The sequence below is a fragment of the Gopherus flavomarginatus genome, chromosome 4, assembly GCF_025201925.1.
Source record: "Gopherus flavomarginatus isolate rGopFla2 chromosome 4, rGopFla2.mat.asm, whole genome shotgun sequence".
Lineage (NCBI taxonomy): Eukaryota > Metazoa > Chordata > Testudines > Testudinidae > Gopherus > Gopherus flavomarginatus.
Genome location: NC_066620.1, coordinates 102,037,534 through 102,064,726, shown reverse-complemented (window position 1 = coordinate 102,064,726; position 27,193 = coordinate 102,037,534). Strand labels below are relative to the sequence as shown.

The following is a 27,193-nucleotide window of genomic DNA, read 5'->3' as shown; positions in this document are numbered from 1 at the left end:
TAAAACAGAAAAATTATTTAAAGGATTAAGAGTAGGTCTGTAAAGCGATTAAAAACGTGATTAATAGTGTGGTTAAAAGAATTAATAATTAATTGCTGTTTAAATCACACTGTTAATAGCATTTCAATTGAATTTATTAAATATTTTTGGATTTTTGTCTACATTTTAAAATATACTGATTTCAGTTACAACACAATACAAAGTGTACAGTGCTCACTTTATATTTATCTTTTATTACAAACATTTGCACTGTAAAAACAAGATTTAGTATTTTTTCAGTTTGCCTAATACAAGTACTTTCGTGCAATCTCTTTATCATGAAAGTTGAACTTACAAATATAGAATTACGTATAAAAAATAACTGCATTCAAAAATAAAACAATGTAAAACTTTAGAGCTTGAAGTCCACTGAGTCCCACTTCTTGTTCATCCAATTGCTCAGACAAATTTGTTTACATTTGCAGGAGATAATGCTGCCGTCGTCTTGTTTTCAGTGTCACCTGAAAGTGAGAACAGGCATTTGCGTGGCACCATTGTTAGCCCAGCCTCCCTTCGTAGTCGTCCATCGATGGGCCAGCCAGGCCGAACAGCCGGCTCCACCAGTGCCACAGCAGATGCAGTGGCACCGGGCCCCGTGGCAGGCCCAATGGTACCAGTGGGCACCGTGGCCCCCGACGCAGCCCCCAGTGGGGGCTTGCTCGGTGGCCAAAGCCTCAGAAGGACCATCAGCTTCCCTCTTCAGACCCCCCAGTAAGGAGTCGGTGGGACGTACGTCCTCGGCACTGTGCCTGGAGACTGACCAGGTGGATTACGGCCCCTCCATCCCACAGGGGGCTTTAGGGCCTACCAAGAACTCTTTAAAAGGGTGGCATCAAGTCTCCACCTCCAGGCAGAGGAGATGGAGGAGCCCTCGGACGCCGGGCAGGGTGACCTTGCCTCTCCACGAAGGAGTGGTGAAAATTTCAAATGCCCTGTGGCAAATCCTGACCTCATTGGTCCCCATCTCTAAGAGAGCAGAACACAAGTATTTTGTACCCATCAGGGGGCACGAATACTTATACAACCACTCTGCTCCTAACTTCCTGGTGGTCGACTTGGTCAACCACAGGGAACGGCAGGGCCAACCAGCCCCTACCCTGAAAAATAAAGATTAAGGGAGACTGGCCTCATTTGGAAGAAAAATTTATTCATCCTCGAGCTTCCAGTGACGAGTGGCAAACCACCAGGCTCTCCCAGGCCAGTATGAGTTCAATCTGTGGGGTTTACTGACCAAGTTTGAGGACTCCCTCCAGGAGCATGACAGGAAGGAATTGAAAGCACTGGTGGAGGAGGGTTCAGCGGCTGCCAGGGCAACCCTGCAGACAGCTTTGGATGCACTGTGTTCCCTCCCTTTTATCAATGGCAAACAACCCAGTGGTTTTCACACCTACACCATAATCCCAAAAGCATGGAGGCTGCTCAGTTGTGCACTCTTGCTGTGAGCATCTCAAACACCTCGCACCTTCTCCAGTGTTTTCAGAGCCGAAGTAGGATCTGCCACACAGAACATAGCGATGTTCTGAAAGCAACCCTGCTTCAAGCCATTGAAAAAAACAATTCACAGTTGCTGCTGGCAGTCATAGAGCAGCTGCACTCTGAGTGCTGTTTCTGGTCCTGTGAAACAAGCACTGACTGGTGGGACCACATTGTTTTGCAGGTGTGGGGTGACGAGCAGTGGCTGCAGAACTTTCAAATGTGGAAGGCCACCTTCCAGGAACTTTGTGGAGAGCTTTCCCCTGCCCTGCAGTTCAGCAACACAAAAATGAGAGCTGCTCTGACAGTGAAGAAGTGAGTGGCGATTGCTGTTTGGAAACTTGCAACACCAGACAGTTACCAGTCAGTGGGGAATCAATTTGGAGTAGGTAAATCAACCATGGGAGCTGCTGTGCAGGGCCATTAATCGACTTCTGCTACAAAGGGTAGTGAGTCTGGGAAACATTCAGGACATAGTGGATGGTTTTGCTGTGATGAGGTTCCCTAATTGTGATGGGGCAATAGATGGCACGCATATCTCCATCTTGGCGCCAGACCACCTTGCCAAAGAGTACATAAACCAAAAGATACTTTTCAATGGTGTGGCGAGCACTGGTGGATCACAGGGGGCATTGCACTGACATCAGCGTGGGATGGTCGGGAAAGGTTCATGATGCGCGCGTCTTTAGGAACTCGAGTCTATTAAAAAAGCTGCAGTCTGGCAATTTCTTTCTACACCACAAAATGAACATTGACAACGTTGAGATGCCTATAGTTATCCTGCGGAACTCAGACTACCCCTTGCTCCCATGGCTCATAAAGCCATACACCGGCTGTCTGCACAGCAGTAAGAAACAGTTCAGCTATAGGCTCAGCAAGTGCAGAATGGTGGTTGAATGTGCCTTTGACCATTTAAAAGGGCTCTGGAGAACTTTACTAACAAGCAGCAAATAATCCTGTGGCACCTTATGGACTAACAGACGTTTTGGAGCATGAGCTTTCGTAGGTGAATACCCACTTTGTCAGAAGCATGTAGTGGAAATTTCCAGGGGCAGGTATACATATGCAAGCAAGCTAGAGATAACGAGGTCAGTTCAATCAGGGAGGATGAGGCCCTGTTCTAGCAGTTGAGGTGTGAAAACCAAGAGAGGAGAAACTGGTTCTGTAGTTGGCAAGCCATTCAGAGTCTTTGTTTAATCCTGAGCTGATGGTGTCAAATTTGCAGATGAACTGAAGCTCAGCAGTTTCTCTTTGAAGTCTGGTGCTCAAGTTTTTTTGCTGCAGGATGGCCACCTTAAGGTCTGCTATAGTGTGGCCAGGGAAGTTGAAGTGTTCTCCTACAGGTTTTTATATATTTCCATTCCTAGTATCTGATTTTTGTCCATTTATCCTTTTCCGTAGAGACTGTCCAGTTTGGCCAATGTACATAGCAGAGGGGCATTGCTGGCATATGATGGCGTATATTACATTAGTGGACTTGCAGGTGAATGAACCGGTGATGGTGTGGCTGATCCGGTTAGGTCCTGTGATGGTGTCGCTGGTGTAGATATGTGGGCAGAGTTGGCATTGAGATTTGTTGCATGGATTGGTTCCTGAGCTAGAGTTACTATGGTGCGGTGTGCAGTTACTGGTGAGAATATGTTTCAGGTTGGCAGGTTGCCTGTGGGCGAGGACTGACCTGCCACCCAAGGCCTGTGAAAGTGTGGGATCATTGTCCAGGATGGGTTGTAGATCCCTGATGATGCGTTGGAGGGGTTTTAGCTGGAGACTGTATGTGATGGCCAGTGAGGTCCTGTTGATTTCTTTCTTGGGTTTGTCTTGCAGTAGGAGGCTTCTGGGTACAAGTCTGGCTCTGTTGATCTGTTTCCAATTTCATCATTGTCGTTTTGAGAATGCTTGATGGAGATTTTGTAGGTGTTGGTCTGTGGAAAAGAAGGGGGAAAATTTTCCACAGGGGTGGGCAGTTGAGGCAGATCACATGGCAGCCATTTTTGAGCAGTCAGACACCAGGGCAATAAGAAGAGCACAGCAAGGGAGGCTGCATATCCACAAGGCTTTGAAAAGCTGTTTCGATAATGAGTCTCAGAAATATGAGCTGCTTATCTGCATTGTGCTTTCCCAAACCTTCATCTGGCTTGTATCTGTGTCCCTGTAAAGCCAACCCCACACCCAAACCTACTGCTTCTATTCAATAAAGAACATTTACTTTATTTAACAAACATCAGTAAAGAGGGAGAACAGAAAAAAAAGGTAACTTTGGGAGAAAGGGGTTGTCAAGTTGGAACAGGAGAAACATTTTCAGCTGTGTAACATAACACCACATTCCAGACCATCAAAGGTCTGTGAATAAGCAGCTTCTGTTCCTTGTACCCTCCCTCTGAGTTAAGTGAAAGGGATAATGGACTTTTTGCCCACACCTCATGGAATGCTTGAAGGAGAATGATTCTGCACCAGGTGATACTGGCTGGCCATCTACCAGGATCTGCAAAGGGGACTCTACCCTCCTGCTTCTGTTCCTGCAGTTCAACCAGAAACCTCCACAGGTCTGCTTGGTCATTCATAATCTGAAGCATCTCATCCTATGCTGCACGCTCTTGCTCATTGGAAGCTTTCCTTCTCTTCATGTTTAACTTCTCGGACAGTAAAATCCTCCATGGTCTTAGCTCTGTGTCAGCTGTCCCACAGGCATTCATTATCTCGTTGAACATGTCCTCCCACGTTCTCTTTCTCCTCCTTCTGATCACTGAAAGTCTGCTTTGAAGTGTTGATGACGTGCCGAAGGACACATTTCCAGTCAGTCATGGGGAAAAAAATAAAGGAACCATTGTACATGAATGAAATGTTTCCATAGCAAGACCGTTTTAATTAAAAACAAAAAAACAAAAAAAAAACCCTTATTACACTAGGTGCAAGCCACAAGATAATCAGAATCTGTAACCATTCACTGTGCCGTTTTGCTGCTCCAGCCATGGTGAGTAGCCGCCCCCCCCCGCCCCCCCCCCTCCGAGTCATGGTTGACCGCACTTTTAATGAAGTTTATGGGAGGCTCATGTCAGGAGCAGAGGTAGCTAGTCGAACAATGGCCCTTCCCCATAGCACCACGGGAAGCTGTTTATGAATGGAACGGGGGCGAACGTTTTCACTCCCAAATTGCGGAATCTCTCATGTGGTGCCCCCATCTCCTGTCAGCCACTTTAAACTACTTGACCACCCATGACAAGCACAGTAAAGGCACATTAGCGGCCACGTGGTTTGGTGATCTGGAATGTACGGCGTGGGGTGGGTCTATATGCCTTTTTTTCTTGTAAGAGCACTTTTAATGAGAACTTCCCCCATTTCCCCTAGTTGACCCTATTTTGATATCAGTCTCCTGAGAGTAACAGAGGTGGAAAGGAAGGAGAAGCTGCAAGTGTCTGAGTATAGGCCCGGTCCTTATGCTGCTCTGCTGTGTACTGCAATGATTCCAGCAGAATTAATTCAGGAGTTGTGTGGGAAAGGTGTCCTACCGTGGTGGAAGAAGTAAGACTGCCTTGCCCAGAAACCTTCTGCAAAAGATTGCAGAGTACCTCCATGAAAGTTTCCTAGAGATGTCCATGGAGGATTCCAGGGCTATCGCAGTCCACATAAACAGTCTTTTCCAGGGGCCACCCTCTATGTAGCTGGAGCGCCCTCTTGTAAGCAGAGAACTACAGCACCTTGCTTTTTCTTCACAATAAACATGCAATACCACCGAATGTGTGCCCCCGCTAAAGTTTAACTGGACTTCAATTGTAATTGTATACTCACCAGAGGTGCCTTCCACAGCATCACAGTCAGCTACCGTGATGTCCTGCGACCCACAGGGCTCCAGCGTTAAAAATATTTCCTGGCTCTTGGGGAGAATGGATCCACTGTTCGCCTGTCTCCTCCTCCTCCTCTTCCTCCTCATCCACCATATCATCCTTGCTGTCTCTAGACACACACCTGTGAGGTGTCCACATTGCTTGTGGGGGTGCTGGTAGGGTCACCCCTGAGAATCGCATGCAGCTTGTTGTAGAACGCATGTGTGGGGTTCAGCACCAGAACAACTGTTTGCCTCCCTTGCCTTCTGGTACTCTTGGTGAAGTTCTTTTATTTTCACACAGCACTGCCGTGTGTCCCTCGTGTAGTCTTTCTCCCCCATTCCCCGAGTGATCTTTGCATAGATGTCAGCGTTTCTTCTGCTGGATTGGAGCTCTGCCTGCACAGACTCTTGTCCCCACACAGTGATGATATCCACCACCTCCTGTGAAGACCAGGCTGGAGTGTGTTTGGGGTGTGTAGGCTCCATAATCAGCTGTGCTCAAGCTAGCACACTTCCAATGCTGATCAAACAGGAAATGGGAAATCAAAAGTTCCCAGGGTTTTAGCAGGGAAGGGGCTGTTTTCTGTGTACCTGGCTGCAGTGCTCCACAGTTGAAAATGATCTCCAGAGCGATCACAGATGAGCATTGTGGGATACCACTTGGAAGCCAATTAAGTCGAATTACACAAGGCTGTGTCTGCACTACCTTGCAGTCGATCCGTGAAAATCAAATTAAGCACTACACCTCTCGCAGAGATGGATTACGGAAGTTGGCCTTAGAAGCGATTTAGGTTGGCATTAGGGACCTGGTAGTATAGACACATACATTAACAGGTCAACTTAAGGCGGCTTCCTTCAACCTAACTTTTTAGTGTAGACCAGGCCTTAGACTGGGTCTGGGACCATCTTTTATTCTGTGTTTTGTACTGTACCTTGGGCTCCTATCTACAATAAAACTAATATAATACAGTATCCTGTTGTGTGTGTAGTCCGGCAGTTTTAACTACTGTCATTTAGTGTTCTGTTAGGAATGAAGATCCTAAAACAAAAGTGATCATTTGTTGCTTCTTAACATCTAGACTGTCACATGAATGGGGCTATATGCCCCTGAGATTTCACTGAACACAATCCCCCAAAAATTATCTGTCAACAATGTCCATGTTATCTCTTAACTATCATATGGTTTCTAGTCCCTGTGCTCCCTCGGCAGTTTTTTCAAAATTGTATACATCAAAAAAGTATACACCTATGGAGTCATTTCCCTTCTCTGGCTGTTGTATTACCTGGGTTGTAAATTCTCTTTTTGTATCTTCCAGGGAACTCCAGTATTTGTGCATGCTGGACCGTTTGCTAATATTGCACATGGAAACTCTTCGGTTCTGGCAGACAAGATTGCCCTGAAGCTGGTTGGAGAAGAAGGATTTGTGGGTAAGGTTTCCCCCCCACCCCTCCATTTTATTATTACTACTTTTTCATGACCAGTTCCTGCCAATTGTTGGGTTTAATGTGCGGGTGCTGGGTGGTGTTGGTGGCTTGTGATATACTGGAGATCAGAGTAGATGATCAGATGGTTCCTTCTGGCTTTAAACTCCGAGTGTATAATAAGATGTATAAACAGTAGCTGTATAGTTGCCGCAATCAATAAGTTAATATTGAAGGATACAATTGTAATGACAAACTATGTTGCTAGTGTGTTCCAGACTGAAGTTAAGAATATTGTTTAATACATCTTCAAAAGTCATAGTATAAAAATGGCAGCTTCTTACTCTGTGTCTGCTCTGTTCACTTTACTAACTACATCCCTAGCCTGCATTGAGAGTCACATGAATGGACAGAACCCTATTAAAACCAAAGAGGATCTGTGGATTTCCACCTGCACAGTTTTTATTGCAGGGCTGGGCCTAAAATACATTTTTACTACTTACTAGCAGTTCTGCACCAATATAGCTGTGGAAGAGGACTGGATCCTATTATAGCTCAAATCTCTCAGCAGAATGATTAGTTAAATTACAGAATTTTAGTAGTGAAGATATCAGAAATTAGAAAGAATTCAACTTGAGTTTTAGATTCCAGGTTGAGATTGTGCTGCTGACATTTAGAAACAGAAAATTATTTACATGTAAACGGACTAAATTTTATATGAAAGTCAAACATGGAATCTGATGGAACAGTTTCAAGTAACTTTTTTATAGTTTAATTGCTATTTAAATACTCCTCCACTGTGTTGTGAAGCCAAACAATAACAGCACAGTTTGAGAGCAGGAGAACCAGAAAGTCTCTTTATATTGATCTAAACTTAGTGAAAGGCAAAATAAATGCAGAACTTAAATAATGAAAGTAAATGAGTTTTTCAGTAGTCTTTTGTTTATTAATAATCTCAAAATTAAAATTAAAGATTCTTTTTATCATTCCCAGAGTTATGTTGATATAGATTGATGATTCTCGTTAAGCAAACGTAAAGATGTTTTTGTAAAATAAGATGCTATGGTAATTGTAAGTTGTTAATCAGACACAGCTATGTTCTTTCTTCATTCGAAACATAGGAGAAATAATCAATATTAGACGTTTTCTCTCTAGAACCACTTTGTCCTTTTCCATTCAGCATCTTCATAAGATGGCATTATAAACATGCTCATTTGGTCCATTTTCATGAGCAGCGTATAACCCTAAAAAAGAAGTTAGCAGCTACCTACTCCAAACAAGTTCATGTGCCTTGTAATTTTAGCATGCACGTATACATCGTACAGAGAGAGGAGGCTTTTATTTTGTGAAAACATTTCAGTTACTGCTGCCTTTTTCTCTGGTTCCTGATGAGTTCTGAAATATAAACATCTTGTATAAGGGAAGATATGTATATATTTTTTAATCCTTACTATAGATATCAAAGGTGACACTGAATTTCTTACAGTTTAGTTATTTTTACAAATATGCTTGTGATGATAGAAAACCAGGGCAGTCTGTTTTCAAACTTTTCACATCTTGGAATCCCTAGCAATCGTAGATGCAGTTTATTTTTACTATGACTACGTTGGGAAACTGAGTGACTTACTATCTAACCTATTTTGTCACCACATAACACCACGGCTAACAGATATCAAGTGTACGCATAAATGTCAGTGGTGTCTGCTCCCTTTGAGGAGTTGTGCTCACCCTTTGTCAAGGAAGTTCCCATCCAGGGATCCTCTGAAATCTTGTCTGCCCTTGGAGTCACAGGTAACAGTGGAAGAGAGTCTTTTTATCTACTGATGGATTGGCTAGGACATTATGACTTTTTATAGCTGTGTGGATGTGGACTTTGAATCAGGTTATTCATCTAACACATTAACATTAAAATCCTCCATAAGTAGTAGCTTGCTATTAGAGAGACTTTATGCAGGATAGAGTACAAAACTGGCAGTGAACTCTTTGGGGTATTATCTTCAGGAAAAGTTTCTTCCATTTCTGATTGTAATGCTGGAGAAATTCATGTATATGCATGTTTTATACCCAAACATTGGTATAAACTGCACACAGAGGACAAATTCTTCTCTCAAAAGATGTTGAATTTATCAGCTTACCCTACAAAATCAAAATAATTGGTGGGGTATGTAGAGGTCTGAGACATAGTTACAGATGGTTTGTCATTCACTATGCTGTAACCAAACTACATTCACCACGGTAGAGAAAAAGAAGGTAGTCTTGTGTAAGATGATGATGATGAGCCTTATAAAAATAATGCAAACATATGAGTAGAGGAAAACTTTTAAAAACATATTGAAACTGAATAGTCATAATAACTGTGACAAATTAAACCCCATTAAGATCAACATTGGATGTAACAGAAGATACTTTATACAAATAATGTATCTGTTTGTTGTAGTTTTTCTCTATAATTTAAGTAGCAGTGGAGATTTAAAACCAAACAGATGTAAGGGACTGGGGCACAGGTGAGGGACTGTAGACTGTGAGCAGGAGTTGGTGAAATCATTAGAGAAGCGGTTTTCAAACTTCAGTGCATCATGACCCCCTTCTGACAACCAAAATTGCTACACGACCCCAATAGGGGGAACTGAAGAGCGAGATCCACCACCTCGGGTGAAGGGGGCCAAAGCTGAAGCCCAAGGGCTTCTGCCCTGGTTGGAGGGCATGTAACCTTAGTCCTGGGCCCGGGAGGGAGAGAGACGGGGGCTTGGGCTTCAGCCGTGGGCAGTGGGGCTTGGGATTCAGACTTGCTGCTGGCCAGGGCCAACACCAGCCTTGGGAACCTCATTAAAATGGGGTTGTGAACCACTTTGGGGTCCTGACCCACAGTTTGAGAACCCCTGCACTAGAGCCGGGTTTAGTAAGCAAGAGTCAGGATCGGAGTCAGGCTAGAGTCGAAGATCAGAGGAAGAACCAGGCCAGAGTCAGGATCAGACTCAGGCTGAGATCTGAAACTGCAGATCGGAAGACCCAAAGTCTGTGTGGTTGCCCAGATAATTTCCTAGGGCACCTTCCAGGGTTAAATAGGGTGCTTGGCCAATCAGAGGGCTGCAGGATAATATCATTCTGAGTCCTTTAGGTTGTACTTCTTGTGGTACCTACTCTTTAAAGTGCTCCCTGGTTGTGGGTCTGCATGGCCACCCAGTGGCACTGTGGGAATGTCTGCAGACCCAGGTTATAGTCCATGGATCCTTACAACAGATAGAAATTGCTTGATTTGTCTGTATTTCATTAACTTGAGTTTTATATCTTTTTTTATATACTATGTATTTACCATTCACTTATCACGGGATATTCATCTTGCACAGGTCATTTTTTAACCTCTCCTAATACTACTGTCCTTGGAAACAAAGACTCACCAAACGGGAACATATTTTTGTTGTTGTTGCTGTTGCTGCTGTTGTTTTTCCTGAACAGCAACAAAATTAATTGCATAAAATCATTTTGGATAAAGTGTTTTTTTTTTAATTTTTTAAATTTTCAAAACATTGAAAATCAAAGTTTTAATAATGATTGTAATATCTGAAGCCATTTCAGGCCTTTGTATCATTGGGCAGTGACTGGTTGGCATTTGAATTTAATTTTTGTTTGCAAGAACAATGTTCTACTCCATTTTTGAGTAGGACTTCTGATCTGATGTCTCGTGGCTGTCAAATGAACAGCAATAATTAAGAAAATAGTAAATTGTTCATGAAAATGTAGAGTTGTATGGAAAATGAGATTTTCCAAGTAGAATGTATGCATTTTAAAATGTTTAATGCAATAGTGGTAATCTGTTTAAAGTGCACTGATATTGCAAGAGATGGATTTTCTTTATCACTAGTTTTGCTGATGTACATCTGGACAGGATCTGTTCATTCCCGCGTGGTAGTAATGTATCAAGAGCACTTTGTACTCTTGATACATTACTTGCTCTCTGATAATGGAATCAATATTGCATTAAGATGTATAGCAGATATAAGCCCTGTTCACTGTTATGTGCTTTCCTCAAATAAATCAAAAGCTTTTTAAGAGTTTAACATTTTTAATGTGTTCATTTTAGTGACTTCTATTGCTATATCCAGTAACCTTTCCATATGGCAGGTCTGATTCATATTATCACAATGGAAGGAGGACGTGGCAAATACATTTGAATCTGTATGCAAGATGTAGAAGGTGAAAGAACTACCTTTTGTTGCTGACTATTATTTCTGCTTTCAGTTTAGCTTAGTATTTGCACAGCCTGTATTTGCACTTCATATCATTTGCTATACACTTGTCTGTTTAAAATTCTTTTCTCTTCCATTGTTTGTTTGATCCACTTTCTCTGCCAGAGTGTGAGGCAGTGTAGTTAGGATAGTTTCTTCAAATCTCAATTTTCTTCTGTAACTACTCGATAGGGGGTGCAAAAAATAAATGTCTATAAAACTGGGCCCTTTTTAGCTTTAGGTAATGCAGTCTTTGGTCCACTATGACAAGGCTTTCCTCTAAACTCTGAATTAATAGACCCTTATGCCTCAATTTAGCAAAGCACTTCAGCACATACTTAACTTTATGCACATCTCTGTTCAGCAAAGCATTTAGGCATATACTTTAAATCAATAATGTATTTAAGTGATTTGCTAAGGTGGGGCCTTAATTACTTTATCTCATGGAGAGATTTTTGGGAAAAATTTCTCACTGTTGCTATTAAATAGCAGTAGCAACAGCAAGAGCTTTTTAAGTATCATGTTATCTGACTCTGTGCAGAATAGGTCTAAAACAAATGGCGTAAAAACTGCCCCAGCCCCTGCGGGGGCCCTGTCTACATTAGTGCTTAGACCAGGAGCTACACTAAGCTGCATTGTGGAACATTCACTAAAAAACCCTGCTTTGTGTCATTGAGTCTTCAGATATGTGACATGAAGATTGTTCAGTTGCAGAACCATGGTGTCAATACTCCTCTCCTCAGATAGAGAAAGATGGGCTTGTAGTTCGTGCATGGAACTATGACTCAGGAAAACGAAATTCAGGTTCGGGCTCTGCCCCATACTTTTGGTATGACCTTGGGTAAATCACTTACTGTCTCCATACCTCCACTCACTATCTGTAAAATGGGGATAAAAATATTTTCTCTGTCTATCTTGTGTAATTAAATTATGGCTTTTCAAGGCAGAAGCTATCTCGTGCTGTGTGTTTATACAGTACCTAGCGGTACAATGGAGACTTGCTCTCAGCTGGAGCCTCTAGGTCAGTGGCTCTCAAACTTTTGTACTGGTGACCCCTTTCACATAGCAAGCCTCTGAGTGCAACCCCCCCCTTTAGAAATTAAAAACACTTTTTAATATATTTAACACCATTATAAATGCTGGATGCAAAGAAGGGTTTGGGGTGGAGGCTGACAGCTCGCAACCCCCCATGTAATAACCTCATGACCCCATGAGGGGTCCCAACCCCAGTTTGAGAATCCCTGCTCTAGGTGCTTCGATCATAGAAATAAATAATAATGAAAGTAGAGATAGAGCTATTGTGAATAGCTAATTGTTGGAAAGGCTCAGTCAGACTGTTTATTCCCCTTACTTGGAGCTGAATGTTGTTTAATTCATGGGAAAGTGTATTATTTATCCTTTTGTATTGACCAAGAGTATTTGTGTCAGCACGCACAATAAACCACCTTGCCTTAGTGTTCGTTTCTGTGCATGAGCTGGTGTTGCTTCATTGTCTTTTCTATGTCAGATCAAGTTATATGAAGAGTTATCATGTTGAAAAATTGCAAAAACCTGCATGAAAAAGGCTCCATCTTGAGTTTTTAATAGTTTATATAAAATAGGCACATATTATAACACAGCGTACTTAGTGTTAAAGGTGGTGTGTGCTGTCCCGTAACTTGAGTCTAGAGAAGTCTGGCTCCATTTTGTTTTATTACCTCCTTTGCCAAATATTACAAAATTCTGTCATTTCTGTCATTGTGAAAAGATAAACAAAAATGTCCTCAGCACCCCATTTATTATTACTCATCACCCGCAGGAGTTAATATTCTACTGTATTTTACCTCTAAAATAGATTGTTAATCCATTTTGATGGAACTTCCAGTTTTTTAATCAAAGATAAAGGTTTTGCAAATGAAGCTTTTTCAGAAGTTCAGGATAAATTCTGTCTTCCATTTCTATAACCAGTTATTTATTCTACAAATGAGTTGGAAATGCATGGTGCTGTGCTGTGCTTTTGGAAATTTTTTTTTTAAGGTTGATTTAAAGTTAAGTCCATATGTATCATTTTAACTTTGACTCTTTGATCAAAGTACAACCAGAGCTGAAGTCAGGTCTCTTTATTGTGAAACCTTGGATTTGTCAAACTATCTCTGCTTGGGAGTTTAATATGTGAATCATTCAAGTGAACTGAAGTCTCGTATGGGCAATCATAGAGACATATAGAGTAGGCATTTTAGGTCACTTCCCCAGGGCAGGATTGTTCTGTATAGTGTAACCTTATGTGCTTTGTCTAGTCTATTTCTAAATTTCTCTCTTTTAGAGCTTTTCTTTTGCATCTATATCTCTGATACACCAATCAGCATCTCGTTCTTCATTGGTTTGCATTGTCAAATCTTCTCACTGCTTCATTCCTGGCTCTGTGCACCATTTATCTACAAATTCCGCTTGTCGTTGCTGTCAACAGGAGTTTATAATTTACTGTTGTTCTAATGAACCACTGTAGACAACTCTGGAGAGACACGCCCAACCACTTGACAGTTTTTTTCCAATTTCTGTACTGCACACGTGTGTATCTTGCGCTTTATAGATAAAATTAGCTTAACTGTAGAAGGAAACCTAACCAAACTAACGATTCCCATAACTTCATGCTTCCTGGCAAGTCTGCGATACTGATCTACGCATTATGTTTTAGACCTTTGCACCCTTTCACATGCCTCTTTATCCTGTGCCAGCAGTGGACAGTCCTTTCCTTGGTCTTCGTTTTTCCTTTTTTATGAAAGCTTGCTTGAATTGCTTTCTTAAATCAACTCTAAATCTTTTCCTTGTGGTTTAAATTTATGGTTAAACAAAGCGGACAGCTGGTGTGGCAGGGAAAGAAATTGTGAGCCTAGTTTGTATGTCCCATGCTGTGGTTCAGGAAATATAATGCCTTTATTTGTATTCGGTTACAGTGTTTTTCAGATTTCCCTTTTCCCCAGTTCTCTCAGGCATGTGTTCTAAGAGTAGCTCCCTACTCGGGCCTGATCCACAAAAGTTAGTCAATAATGGGGGCCAGTCCTTAGCTGGGGTAAACTGGCATAGATCCATAGACCAACTGAGGCTCTGACCTCCTTGAGGATAAGCTCCCTTGTTCTAGGGAACCTTTTTTACTTATTTATTCTACCCATATTTGTCATTTTTCTTCATAATTGTGCTTCTACTCAAGTTTAGAAAACTGGCAATTAATAAAGCTGTATCTTGAATCTATTGTCAAACATTTGTGTGGAGAGTACAAAATACCTTTCTCTCCCTCATGATTTCTCACTGGCACTTTGAAGATTATCTTTTTAGTATTTTTTTTCAAATATGTAAATGAGAGTATTTGCAAACATAAGTATTTTAATAGGCTTCTGTCTGCCTATATCATTTGCTACCTACAGTAACCATTCTAAAGAAACACTATTAGATGCTATATCTGACCTGGAGCAGTACTGTAGACAAACTTACAACTCAATGGCACTTTGACACGGTCTAAGTGACAAGCTGGGAAAACTGTCTTTTGCAGCAGTGTTTTGATTGGATAAAAGAGGGACAGGATTGCATTTGTGAAGGCCAGAAAATAGGATGTTGTAGTAATCAAGACATAAGATGAACGCTTAGGCTGGAGTTTTCACTGTGTGCTCATGTTGGCAAGTCCCTTCTGAGATTACTTATGTAAGTGCTCACTAATGTGAGCAAATGTTACACAATCTAACCATAAGCAAGCAGTCAGCTGCATTCTCCACTGATAAAGTTCTCACGGTCTCCCTTTTCTTTTTTGTTGGTCTGCCATGTGGATGGAATTGAAAAGCCATACCTTAGAGATGTTATTCAATAAGAGTCTGCAAGATTTACATACAGCCTGGACATGAGGATTTAGAAAGAGGGCTGAGTTGAAGGTATGCCCCAGGTTATGGGACTGAGTGAAGGAGAGGATGGTGGTTTCGTCTTGGTGACTGAGAAAGGAAGGGAGCGGAGAGATTGAGCTCTGTTTTAGCCACACTGACATTAAACTGGTAGTGGACATCCACAATTTGATGCCAGAGACAGAGGCCAAGATTTTAGTTTGGATCGTCAGGCAGGTCTGAGAGTCATCAGTATAGTATGGTAGTTTAGTTAAATTAGTGTTTGCAGATGAGCATAGCCATAGATAAAGGTGTAGAGGAAGAAAAGACGGGGACCGAGGACAGAGCTCTGTGGGAGAATCATCTGAATGACACACTGAAGGAGCAATTAGAGCAGTAGGAGAATCATGAGAGAACAAGATCAGGACAAGGTATCAGGAAGAACCAACAGTGTCAAAGGCAGCCAAGAATCAAAGAAGATGACGCGAGAGCACTGGTTCTGCTCTTTGGCCAGGAATAAGTCATTAGAGAGTCATTTTAATTGAAGGGGTGGGGCAAGCCAAGCTGGAGAAGAGGAACTTCAAACAGTGATTGTAGAAAACCCATTCAATGAATTCGTGATGGTTCAACTATATGTTTTTAAATGTAAAAAATTGTTTAGATAAGTGGATCAAGAAACTACATAGTTATATTACTTGTTTAATGTTTCTTTGCTCAAGCTGAATATCAAAGCTTTTGTCTTCAGATTATAGTAGGTTGGTATTGAGCAGAACTCAGATGCTTGTTATCAAAGCTTTATGGCTTGCTTTGTAAAATATTTTTAGAATCTGTAGTTTCATGTATATAAATAAATAAAAATACTTAAATTAACATCCTAAATTGCCTCAATGTTAACTAAAGGGCTCAGAGTATTTTCTCCCTGAAAAAAACCTTGAAACCTCATAAACCATCACCTCATGTAAATGTGTATGTATAGATAGTCCATACATTATACCCTGAAATTTGAGAATTCAGGATTTCTCAGACCAGTGAAGAGAGTAGGTTTCAAAGTCAACAGACACTCACTAAGAAAACCTTCCCTTCAGCTCAAGTAAGCTGAAATCTCGTTGTGGTTAGCTTGAGTGTATGAACTGATCTCAAATGTCTCAACAGAGTACAAGACAAGTTAAGATTTTTCTTGAATGGAATCATTTCAAGAAATTAATTGGAAGGTTCCACCTAAGAAATGCTACTAAAGGACTAGATTTTTCAACCCCTGCATACACTTCTGAATGTTTACACCAGTGATCCCATTGAGGAAGAGAAAGGAGACACCAAAAAGAAAAGACCTTGAGAACCTCAGCAATGTAGAATGCAGCTGGCCACTCGCTCACAGCTAGATTGGTGCTCATGTTGGCAAGTCCCTTCTGAGATTACTTATGTAAGTGCTCACTAATGTGAGCAAATGTTACACAATCTAACCATAAGCAAGCAGTCAGCTGCATTCTCCACTGATAAAGTTCTCACGGTCTCCCTTTTCTTTTTTGTTGGTCTGCCATTCCTTTCCTCTATTAGTTCTGTCCCATTACTGCCCTCTGTCATAAACCAGTCAAATCCTTCTCTTTTCCTGACTCTTCGCTGCTTGTCTGTGTAAGTTGTATTACCTGTGGTCCACTGGGGAATAGAAAACGTAAGTGTCCTAACAGATTGCCACATCTCTTGAAATTCTGGGATGAGTTTCAGCTAAGGATGAGGTCTGTTGTAAATCAAGGAGTTGAGAGTAAAGTGAATGTTTTTTAAAAGGTAAAATAAATTGATCCTGATCTCTTTGGGCTATGGTTTGGATAATTGCTTGCTCGTCCAAGCAGTTTGTCCTGAACTGGTTCCCTCATTCTATACAGAATGACTCCAGCATTAGAATGAATGGAATACAATTTTGTCATTCACAGTGTAATCTGAGAGGTGCTTTGGGCAGGGGAAGAGGGGGTTTATTGTGATCCATAATGTTTTTTTCCCCTTCAGAAAAGATTCCTTTTTTCTCTTTCTTTGTTTTTTGTTGTTGCTCTTAGCTGACGCACTTAGCATAATTGGAAAGACTTTGGCAGACATTTTTACTGGTGTAAACCTAAGTACAAGCAATAAAGTTTTATAAACTGTCTAAATATTTGACTTTCTTTATATTGCACTTGAATTCTTGTTAGAATAAACAAACTAGTGATGCTAGGTTCTTAGTGATCAATTCAGTACATATGCAGTTGTATTAAAAAAGGCATCCTTTTTATATACACTCAAAACAGACACTGTGTAACAAAAGTTTACAAACCACCTTATAAAAATAGTGTGTATGTGTTTAATGTACTAAATGAATAATCTCCAGTAAATTTTTTTACATTGTAAAATACTTTGAAGTATTGCCTCAGTAGTAATCTTTTTTCTAAAAAAGGAAATAAAGGCTAAATGCTTTGGCTAAACTTCTTTTGACTCCAATAGGACATGCGATGTATTAAATTTGCATTTGAGTTAACGGATCTTTTATTTGTTTTTGTTGCTTGATGTCACTGAAAAGGTTCCATGCAGTGGCCCACTGGAGAATTTTAATTTTTAAGATTTTTCCCAGCTTCTGGTTACCTTGATTTATAACATTCCATCTCTAACTTCTTCAATTCTACTTATTTTCACAGTGGAGAAAATGTTGTGCCTCAACAGCATTCTGTTGTGCTAACAAAATTCCTGCATTTTGTGAAGGAGGGGACTGTTTTCCTACTTTTGTGGTGGGGTGGGGGAAGATTTCTTAATCTACTAATATGGCACAATGATACTGTATATGCAGTAAATTATCACTGTAGGTAGAACAACTTTACAGGTCCTTGACTGCCCTTCAGATGTGATTAAAAACATTGTTTATATCACCTGTGCACATCTTTTCTTAATTTTGCAGCTCAGCATCTCCAACAGTTGTGGACGTCTGAGCTGCTCCCCTGCTCTCTGCAGTTCACAGCAGCTGATCAAAGGGCTTGTCTACATCAGAAAGTTGCAGCGCTGGTGAGGGAGTTACAGCGCTGCAACTTAGGAGGTGTACACATCTGCAGGGCACCACCAGCGCTGCAACTCCCTGTTTGCAGCGCTGGCCGTACTCCCGTTTTGTCTCGGGTGTAGAGGATCCAGCGCTGGTGATCCAGCGCTGGTAATCAAGTATAGTCACTTACCAGCGCTTTTCTTGACCTCCGTGGAATAAGCAGGTATCCCAGCATACCTGAGGAAGCCTCTGGTAATCAAGCTGGTCTCCTTCCCCGGCTTGCTCTCGCGTTCCCCGAACCCCGAGCAAGCAGGTCTCCTTCCCTGAGGTTTGCTGGGTGGTTCCGGGAAGGCGAGAGCAAACCGGGGAAGGAGACCAGCTTCGCCGCGGTTTGCTCTCGCGTTCCGCGAACCACCCTGCAAACCGCAGGGAAGGAGACCTGCTTGTTCGGGGAACGCGAGAGCAAACCGCGGCGAAGCTGGTCTCCTTCCCCGGTTTGCTCTCGCGTTCGCCGAACCCCGAGCAAGCAGGTCTCCTTCCCTGCGGTTTGCAGGGGGGTTCGGGGAACGCGAGAGCAAACCGCGGCGAAGCTGGTCTCCTTTCCCGGTTTGCTCTCGCGTTCCCCGAACCCGAGCAAGCAGGTCTCCTTCCCTGCGGTTTGCAGGGTGGTTCGCGGAACGCGAGAGCAAACCGCGGCGAAGCTGGTCTCCTTCCCCGGTTTGCTCTCGCGTTCGCCGAACCCCGAGCAAGCAGGTCTCCTTCCCTGCGGTTTGCAGGGTGGTTCGCGGAACGCGAGAGCAAACCGCGGCGAAGCTGGTCTCCTTCCCCGGTTTGCTCTCGCGTTCGCCGAACCCCCGAGCAAGCAGGTCTCCTTCCCTGCGGTTTGCAGGGTGGTTCGCGGAACGCGAGAGCAAACCGCGGCGAAGCTGGTCTCCTTCCCCGGTTTGCTCTCGCCTTCCCCAAAACCCCTTGAAGCCGCCCAACAGCGCTGCAGTGTGGCCACATCTAACACCACTTGCAGCGCTGGTTGCTGTAAGTGTGGCCACTCTGCAGCGCTGGCCCTATACAGCTGTACTAATACAGCTGTAACAACCAGCGCTGCAAAATTTTAGATGTAGACATGGCCAAAGTCTCAGTGCTACATACTCTAGCCATGCCCCCTTTGCTCCTGCTTGCTGCCAAATTGTCTGCCTGCAGGGCAGTGTGTGTACAGTAGTTTTGTTGCTGTTGCCTAATTTCTCCATTTCCATGAGTTCTTGGCTATTTGGGGGGCCATGGTGAGGATTGTTCTCCCTCTCTAATTCTTTCTTCCTCCCTGAGTCAAGCCTCCATTGCATTGTCTCCATGCTGGCTTCTCTGCACACCTCAGGCGTGGCAGAGCAATTTAAAAAGCACAGAACAAAATTGAAATGGTGTTCCATCTGTGAGACAGACTTCCTGGTCTTGGCGGATAGTCAGTTGTGCTGAGCATTCTGTCCCTAACTCCTTTAGGTCCCAGGGCTCTGAATTGGACAGACGTGTTGGGTTCCCCACCCACCAGAGTAACTGTGACTCCCAAGATGGGGAAAAGGGAACAGGAGTCTCTGAGGGGAGCAGAAGGGGCCTCTAAAGATGAAGCAGGGCTCATAAACAGTCCCCTCCTTCACAATTCAACCCGGAGGGCTGGGACGACATATCTCCTCCACGCTCTCTGGGGGAACAGAACCCAGCAGAAGAGGACTCAGGGAGAGGACTCAGAGAGATGTCTTGAGTAGGCTTCAAGCCTGAAGGAAGATTAGCTGCAAAAGGCCTCAACAAAGCAACCCAGAACTCATACGCTCACAAAGCATGCAAAAAAGTTAAAAGGTCAAAGAAAGGAAAGAGAAAAAATGCAAAAGGAATTGATTGGAGATAAGTGGGATAAGCTTGATACGGGAAAGCACATTAAAAAAACAAAGAAAAAAAGACCTTAAGTTCTGTAAGATTCAGGAGCATGGGACCCTGCTACAGGAGGTACTGAAGGTTGATGCCGCTGTAGCGCCCCTAGCAGGACATATAGTTATCTATTCAGAATGGAAGTTCTATCCTAAGGACCTCCTGGATAGAAAGATGGTGGCCACTCTCAAAAAAGACTTTGAGGCCTACTCAGCCACCCTCAGGCCATCCCTAGCAGCTACCTGCTTTGCAAGGGCCTCTCTCTCCTGTTTGGAAGATCTCAGGGCCCTAAAGGGTAGAGATCACCCTGACTTCGACTCTATTTTAAATAAAGTTTTCTTGGCCACAGCATTTGTAGCTCAATGGATGCAATAACATTCTCAACTAGAGCCAAGATTTCCAGCTCAGTAACCAGGAGCCACCTGTGACTCCAACCCTGCAAGGTGGATACCCACTCCAAGTAGGTTCTGTGCTCTCCTTTTCGGGGAGAAGCTAGACAAAGAAGTGACGGACAGTGAGGCAATATCCAATCAGTCTCTCTTGATGCCACTTAGTGCCTTTAGGAGAGAGGACAGACCAGACTTCAGACAGAGGTGCTCTTTTCATCCTAATCCTCACAGAGATACAGCAGATTCTCCAAAGAAAAGCAATGGAAACAAGGTTCAGGAGGAGGATGGGGAACTAGAGGGAATTCCACCCCTCCCAAAGACTTTTTATGACAAAGACCTCATAGGCCTCTACCCATAGGTGAAGCTAGGGAGCCAAATTTTCCACTTCCTGGAGGAATGAGTTGCATTGTCCATGGACAAGTGGGGTCAGGAAGATAATTAGGGATAGTCCCTCAAATTATGGGCTTCACCCCAATCCATTCTTTATCATGTCCGCTATCTCCAACAACCCTGTAAGGCACAATCTGATCCAGACCGAGATATCTCATCTTTTACATGTGGGAGTAATAGCATTCCCTCAGAAGAAATATTCTCTGGGTTATACTCTATCATCTTCATTGTTCAGAAGCACACGGGGGTATTCCGAGGCATCTTATATCTCAAAAGGCTCAATGAGTGGGTGAAGAGAGGTTTTGGATGGAGACCTAGCCCTCTATGGTGTTGTCCCTGACCCAGGTGGATTTTTCTGACTTCTGTGGATCTAGTAGATGCATATCTTCATATTCCTGTCTGAACATGCCACTGCAGATTTTTAAGGTTTGCTTACAGCAAGAATTATTATTGATATTGGATGCTCCCTTTGGGCCTCTTCTCAGTGCCAAAGGTCTTTACAAAGATGATGGTGGTCATCACAGCCAGACTCATGTTGCAGTGTATCTGCCTGCAATATGCTTTCTTGGAAAAATCTTCATCAGAGGTCCATCCCCAGCAACAGTGCACAGAGCAACGTCCTTGATGCTCAATCTCCTGCAGGTGCACGGCTTTGTTATCAATGTCAAGAAAAGTTCCCTGACTCAGTCCACCTTAATAATTCACCTAGAAGTGGACGTAACCCACCTCAATAGCAAAGAGCTACCCATTTCTAGAAAGGTTCTGGAAGATTCAGAACCGTCTTGTGGTGGTCTTTAGCTGCAAGAGGCCTGCCATAGCATTGGACCTTCAGCTGCTAGTCCTCCTAATGTCATGCATAGAGACCTCTACATGGGCATAATCACACATCAGTTGCCTTAAAGACTTCATCTTAAAGGTGTGGGACCACTTCCCGGAACACATGAAGGATCAGGTAAAGGTCCTGATGCAGTGCTCAGCTCTTTAAAATGGTGGTCAGCCTAAGGCAATAGCTGCATAGCTATGCCCATATGTTTTCCAGATCCTCTGGTTCTCACAACTAACATCAGGGTAGAGGGCTGAAGAGCACACTTGGGGACTGTGATAAATGAAAGGGGAGTGGAGGTAACTTCCTTTTTTGGAGCCAGCCAGCCAGTTAGCTATAAAATTTCTTTTAGCAGCTGTTGTTTACTTGTTTTACCTGTAAAGGGTTAAAAGAAGTGAGTGGGCACCTGGCCAGGAGAGCCAATGGAAAGGCTAGAACTTTTAAAATTGAAACAAGACTTCTCTTTTGGCTATTTGTGGTTGTTCTCCTGGGGACAGGGCGGAACTATGCTGTAAGAAGCTTAGGGCCAGGTATGAAAAAATCATCATCAGGATTGTACCTAGAAGCTACTAATTTAAAACCCCAGATATGTAAGTAGATCAGGAAATGTCTAGAAAGATGCAATTAGATTTATCCCTTTTATTTCCTTATAGCTTGTGGACTCCTCTGTGCTAACCCTAAATGATTTTGTTTTGCTTGTAACCTTTAAGCTGATCCTCAAAAACGTTAGTCTTGATGCTTTTTTTCTTAAATCTAGCAATAGCCTGAGTTTCCAGATGTATTTTTTCTTTTTGTTTTTAATAAAATTTACCTTTTTTAAGAACAGGAGGGGTGGGTGAAAGAGCTTGAGGTTGCCCACAGGAAGGAATTCCCAAGCACCCCTTCCTGGATTCTCAGAGGGCTTCTGCACTTGAGTGGTGGCAGCATTTACCAATCCAAGGTCAAAAAAAAGCTGTAATCTTGGGAATTTAATATAAGCCTGAAGTGCCCAGCATTAATTTTTAAAATCCTTGTGTGCCCCCACCTTCTGCACTCAAAGTGCCAAAGTGGGAAATCAGCCTTGACAGGGACCCAAACAGCTCAAGGCATCTGGAGCCCAGAAGAAAGAACTCACTGTGTAAACCACTTAGAGCTAAGAGTGGTCAAGCTGGTGCTGTGACACTGTCATCCTTCTCGGTTATTGGCTGGTGTCTGAGCACCAGTTGTTTTGTGGGGGAAGGCTTAGTGAGACTATGTTAATATCTGGTCTTCTCAGGGTCCTAGTCTGTTAGGCCTACTATCTGAAGTGTAATTAAAGGAGGGCTGGGAGGAGAGGCAGTTTGGATTGCGGAGGCAAATGCAGGAGATGGTAGAGGTATTGTCTGTCCCTTCTACTGAGGGAATGTGTCCACCTTTTGTTACTCAAGTTTGCAATTTGGGAGATTTTGGACTCTTCATCTATTTCTGACTGAGCCTGTAGTGCAGTAGCAGTTATCAACAAATCTTGTTTTTTCATCTGCTCTGGCAAGAAGGCTGCAACTTTCCTCTTCAGATTAGATTACTACAATTCACTCTCCTTCAGTGGTTCCCAAACTTTAACAATCTGCGAACCCCTTTCACTAGAATGTCAAGTCTTGCGAACCTCCTCCTAAAAATGAATATTTCCAGGGATTTTCTCCTTTACCGGATATAAATTATAAAAGCAGTGATCTTGGAAATATAAAATTTGTTTTTATGACATGCTTGTTACACACTATTTATTATTATTTATCATTACAGTATTTTTATTACATTAAGAAAATGGCAACACTCTTCCAAGATCTCACTTTTGTAGCTTGTATCACTTTGAATAAACCTGTTATACGACAAGGCTTGTATGTTTCATCAAGGAGCATCAGATGTGAAACAGCATGAAGGTATTTAAGAAGCCAACTCAGAGTTCCTCCTACACAAGCTTTCAGGTCTTGCGCAAACAACACACATTACAACAAAGCTTAAACTTCTTCTTCTTCTTAATTTTAAAAACAATACTAGTTGCCTATTTCATCTTAAAAACAGCAAAAAATATCCACCTCGCTTTCCATTTCTTATAAGGAGTCTTGAAGTTTAAATCTCCTCAGTGTGATAGATATGCTTGCTTTGATCTACTTTGCTCTTGGAAGTCCAGGGGCTCCAGGCTGTTGGCCCCATTGCTGCCCAGGGTTCCTAGGGACTTCTCTGTCTGCCATTAGGGAATTTTTTTTCCGAGAACCCCCTGTAACATTTCATGAACCCCAGTTGGGGAAGCACTGCTCTACTTGGTACTATACCCAAAGACCAACTGTAATATTCGGTTGGTAAGCATACTTGAGCTGATAATTGCTATGTATGTTTGGAAAGAAGACTAGTGTTTTAATGTCCTGGCAAAGGTTCTTATCTCTGAACCTTCTTCCCCTCCCCCTGCCAATCCGCTACCTCCCAAAATTTATTGATCTTTGGGAAACTTTGCAAAACCTATGTGTCTGACCAGATTTTTTCTGAGGTAGTGTCGTGACTGATTTTGTGGGTTGGGAAGTGTTTTAGTATTGACATGGAGTCAGCACGCATTCTTTTGTGATGTGTTTCAAAGTTGGAGGAGTTCAGACACTTAGGTTTGGATAGTTGAATGATGTTATCTGGCTAATACAGCAAGGTTAGTGATATCCTGTAGTTAGAATTCATGAAAGAAATGCTCAGCACAAAAAAGGAATTTGACCTTTTTTTAAAGCAAAGTTGCTCCTAGCTTAAAGTCCTCAGTGATTTTGATGTTGGGATTCTGAATTCTAGCCTGTAGAGAGAAGGTAAATCTACACAGGTGTTATTACTAAAAAGCCATTTGGAGTTCTACTCTTAAATAGGTTCTCATAGATGTGCTATCCCAGCTCTGTTCCTTTTGTGACTGACTGATCTGGCACTTCACTTCACTGTGCCTCTCTTTCCCCTCCTACCTTTTTTCTGCCATGTCTATTTAGACTTCAAGATCTTTGGGGCAAAGATTGTCTCTTACTATATGCTCATATAGTGCATTGCACAAGCGAGTCTCAATTTTGGTTGGGACCTATAGGAACTATAGAATAAATAATAATTATGTCAAAAGAACCACAACCAGTAAATATAAGTGTAAAATAACAGAGGATTTATCCACACAGGTGTTGGTTTTATTCTTTTTCTTCCACCCACTCACCTCCAAAAAAAAAATTAAATAAAAAGATATTGAAATTTATCTCTGAGAATAACTGTCCCATATGGGAGAAATACTTCAAATATAAAGGTATAGTGTTTGGAATAATGTGATACTGTAAATGAAGACTTGCCTAGTGGATTTGTTTCTTGTGCTCAGATACTGTGGGGACAAACTGGTATAAAAACCTATTTATAATAGAATTCTTATCTAGCTATATCCCTTTTCTAACCAAATAATCAGGAAAGTTGTACTGTTGATTGATGGGATGTAAGTAACCAAGAGTAACGCTATTTTGATACGTAGAAGCAAAGGACAAAAAATGCAGCCATACAGTATTGGAGGTTTTTTTGGTTAAATCTAAAAATAAAAATTTGTATTATTTTGGTAGATTCAATTGTTAAACCAGTCATATGCAAGTTGTCATCAGAGTACTCTCACTGAAGCTAATGGACAGCATCCCAATGTAATAAATGGGCAACCTACCCTAAATTTTCATTTACTGAAGGACAATCTTCACTCTTTGATAAATTTGCTTTCCACAGCTAACTCTCTGTATAACTTTTCATGAGTGATGCACCCAAATACTTGGATGCTAATATCTAAACTGTATTGTTAAATGTATTCACCTTAATTTGGGTTATTGCTGATTATGCACTATATGTATCTTACGACTTTTAAAACATTGTATTTGTGGATAATCTAAGCACTACACTCAGGTGTACAGACACTCTTTTCTCAACCTATGTATTATATAATTTTTAAACATTAGCTTTAATACAAATTTTAAATCCATTGGGTAGAAAGGTCTTGAGTCCCAGCAGGTTGCATTTTTCAAACCAGAAAATTACCAGTTACAAACTGCAGTTCATGGTTTATTTAGATGTTAGGAAACCTTCTTTAAAATAATTCTATATTTTTAGTGAATTTAGTACTGACTGTGAAATATTACTTGCCCAAAGCTGCCATCCTTCTGGGTAATAGAACATAGCTGTTCAAATTACTTTTCCTCTTAGTGATCTGAAGGTATCATTATGTGCAGTTCTTAGGCCAGTATGATGTAGTGCAGGACTGCAGTAGTGAAAATCACCTCATCTCATATTTTAAGTTAGGCAGCACATCTGAAGGAGCATCAGTTCATGTGCTGCTAATATTTTATGCAATCTGGAAGTTTTCTGTATGATGAGGGAGCGTTTTGAACATTAAGGGTAAGATGTAGCAAATTGGTGAGATGGTAGCATGATCTACTGGCTAAGGCACTGGACTGGGAATTAGGTGAGCTGGGTTGTCTTTCCAGCACCACCACTGGCCTCTCATATGGCATTAGGCCAGTTACATCAACCTTTCTGTGCCTATTAGGGTAACCAGACAGCAAGTGTGAAAAATTGGGATGGGGGGAGGAGGGAGTAATAGGCATCTATAGAAATACATGCCCCAAATATCAGGACTAGGACATCTGGTCACCCTAGTGCCTGTCTCTCCTCTCACTTTGTCTGTCTTGTCTGTTTACGTTATAAACTCTCTGGAGTAGGGACTGTCTCTCACTGTGTGTATATAGCGTCTAACACAATGAGATCCTGATCTCACAGGATATTCTAAGCATTACTGTAATATAAATAATAATACTAGGGCAATATTACTTTTAATGCCATGCCATCTCTTGTCATTTGAAAATGCATCAAGAATTCACTGACAAACTGACATGGTATTTTAATATAGTTTTGTGTATATGCTCTTGACATCTCCCTTTAAGTGCTGGAACTCATCACTCATGACATATAACCCTTTCTTTTATCAGTGACATAATTTAAGAGCACAGCTTATGTAGCTCAAAATGACTATCCATTATTCTGGATCCCAGGTCCATTCTCTTGAGTTAAACCAAATAAATAGAGGCTGTCACTCATTCAGAAGAGAGACTTGCTGTCTGAATCCTACTGAATAAAATGCCACTCTAGTAAGATGAATTTGAGACGTTGCAATGTCCTCTCTGTTTATCTCTTTCCATCCCATCTTCGTAATCCTACCTAGTTTTAAAACCCCAGTCCTCCATGAAAAGCCAATAAAGGCCTTTCATTACCTTCTAGCTCTATTGTTTTTGTTTTTAGAAAAACAGTTGATCCCAGAATAAAAATATTATTCTAACACAACTAATAAAACATCATGTGTGCTAGGAAATGCTGCACTTAATTCAGTACTTGGCATGGAAATAAGAGTGAGCTCCTTAGCTAAGAGCATCTCTTGTGTTTAGGATTATTTGGCAGGAAATCCTTCATTCTGCCTGCTTCTGAGTATTTGACATTGACCTGTGTCCACCCACCAGATTCTACAGAGTATTGTACATGTTATGTTGAGTCCTATCCCTAATGCTGACTTTTTATTTTAGTAGCTAGTTGATTTTTAATATCATTCAAGAATTAAACACCTTCAGTAGACTTGTTTGATTTAATAACTCATTTTTGTAGTTAAAACTGGAATGCCCCTAATTATCGACAACTTGCTTGTCAGTTAAGATTGCCTAAATATTTTCATTATAAAGGGCAGTTTTCAGTTGCTTTGCACTTTCTCAGTCATTTATCTTTAAAGTCGAAATTCATGGGTGATAGGCATATGCTCAGGAAGTGATCTTTTTTTCCCCATAAAGTTTTCTCAAAAATGACTGAGTAGTTTTCAAGC

At 41.8% G+C, this 27,193-nt stretch overlaps 1 protein-coding gene across 1 annotated transcript in view; it reads left to right on the top strand.

Moving 5' to 3' along the window:
* MTHFD1L (methylenetetrahydrofolate dehydrogenase (NADP+ dependent) 1 like) overlaps positions 1-27,193 on the top strand; it is a 234,382-nt gene that overhangs the window by 95,192 nt on the left and 111,997 nt on the right. The window contains exon 19 of the mRNA XM_050951602.1: positions 6,652-6,763. Within this exon, the coding sequence (XP_050807559.1) occupies positions 6,652-6,763 (112 nt within the window). The remainder of the gene's footprint in view (positions 1-6,651; positions 6,764-27,193) is intronic.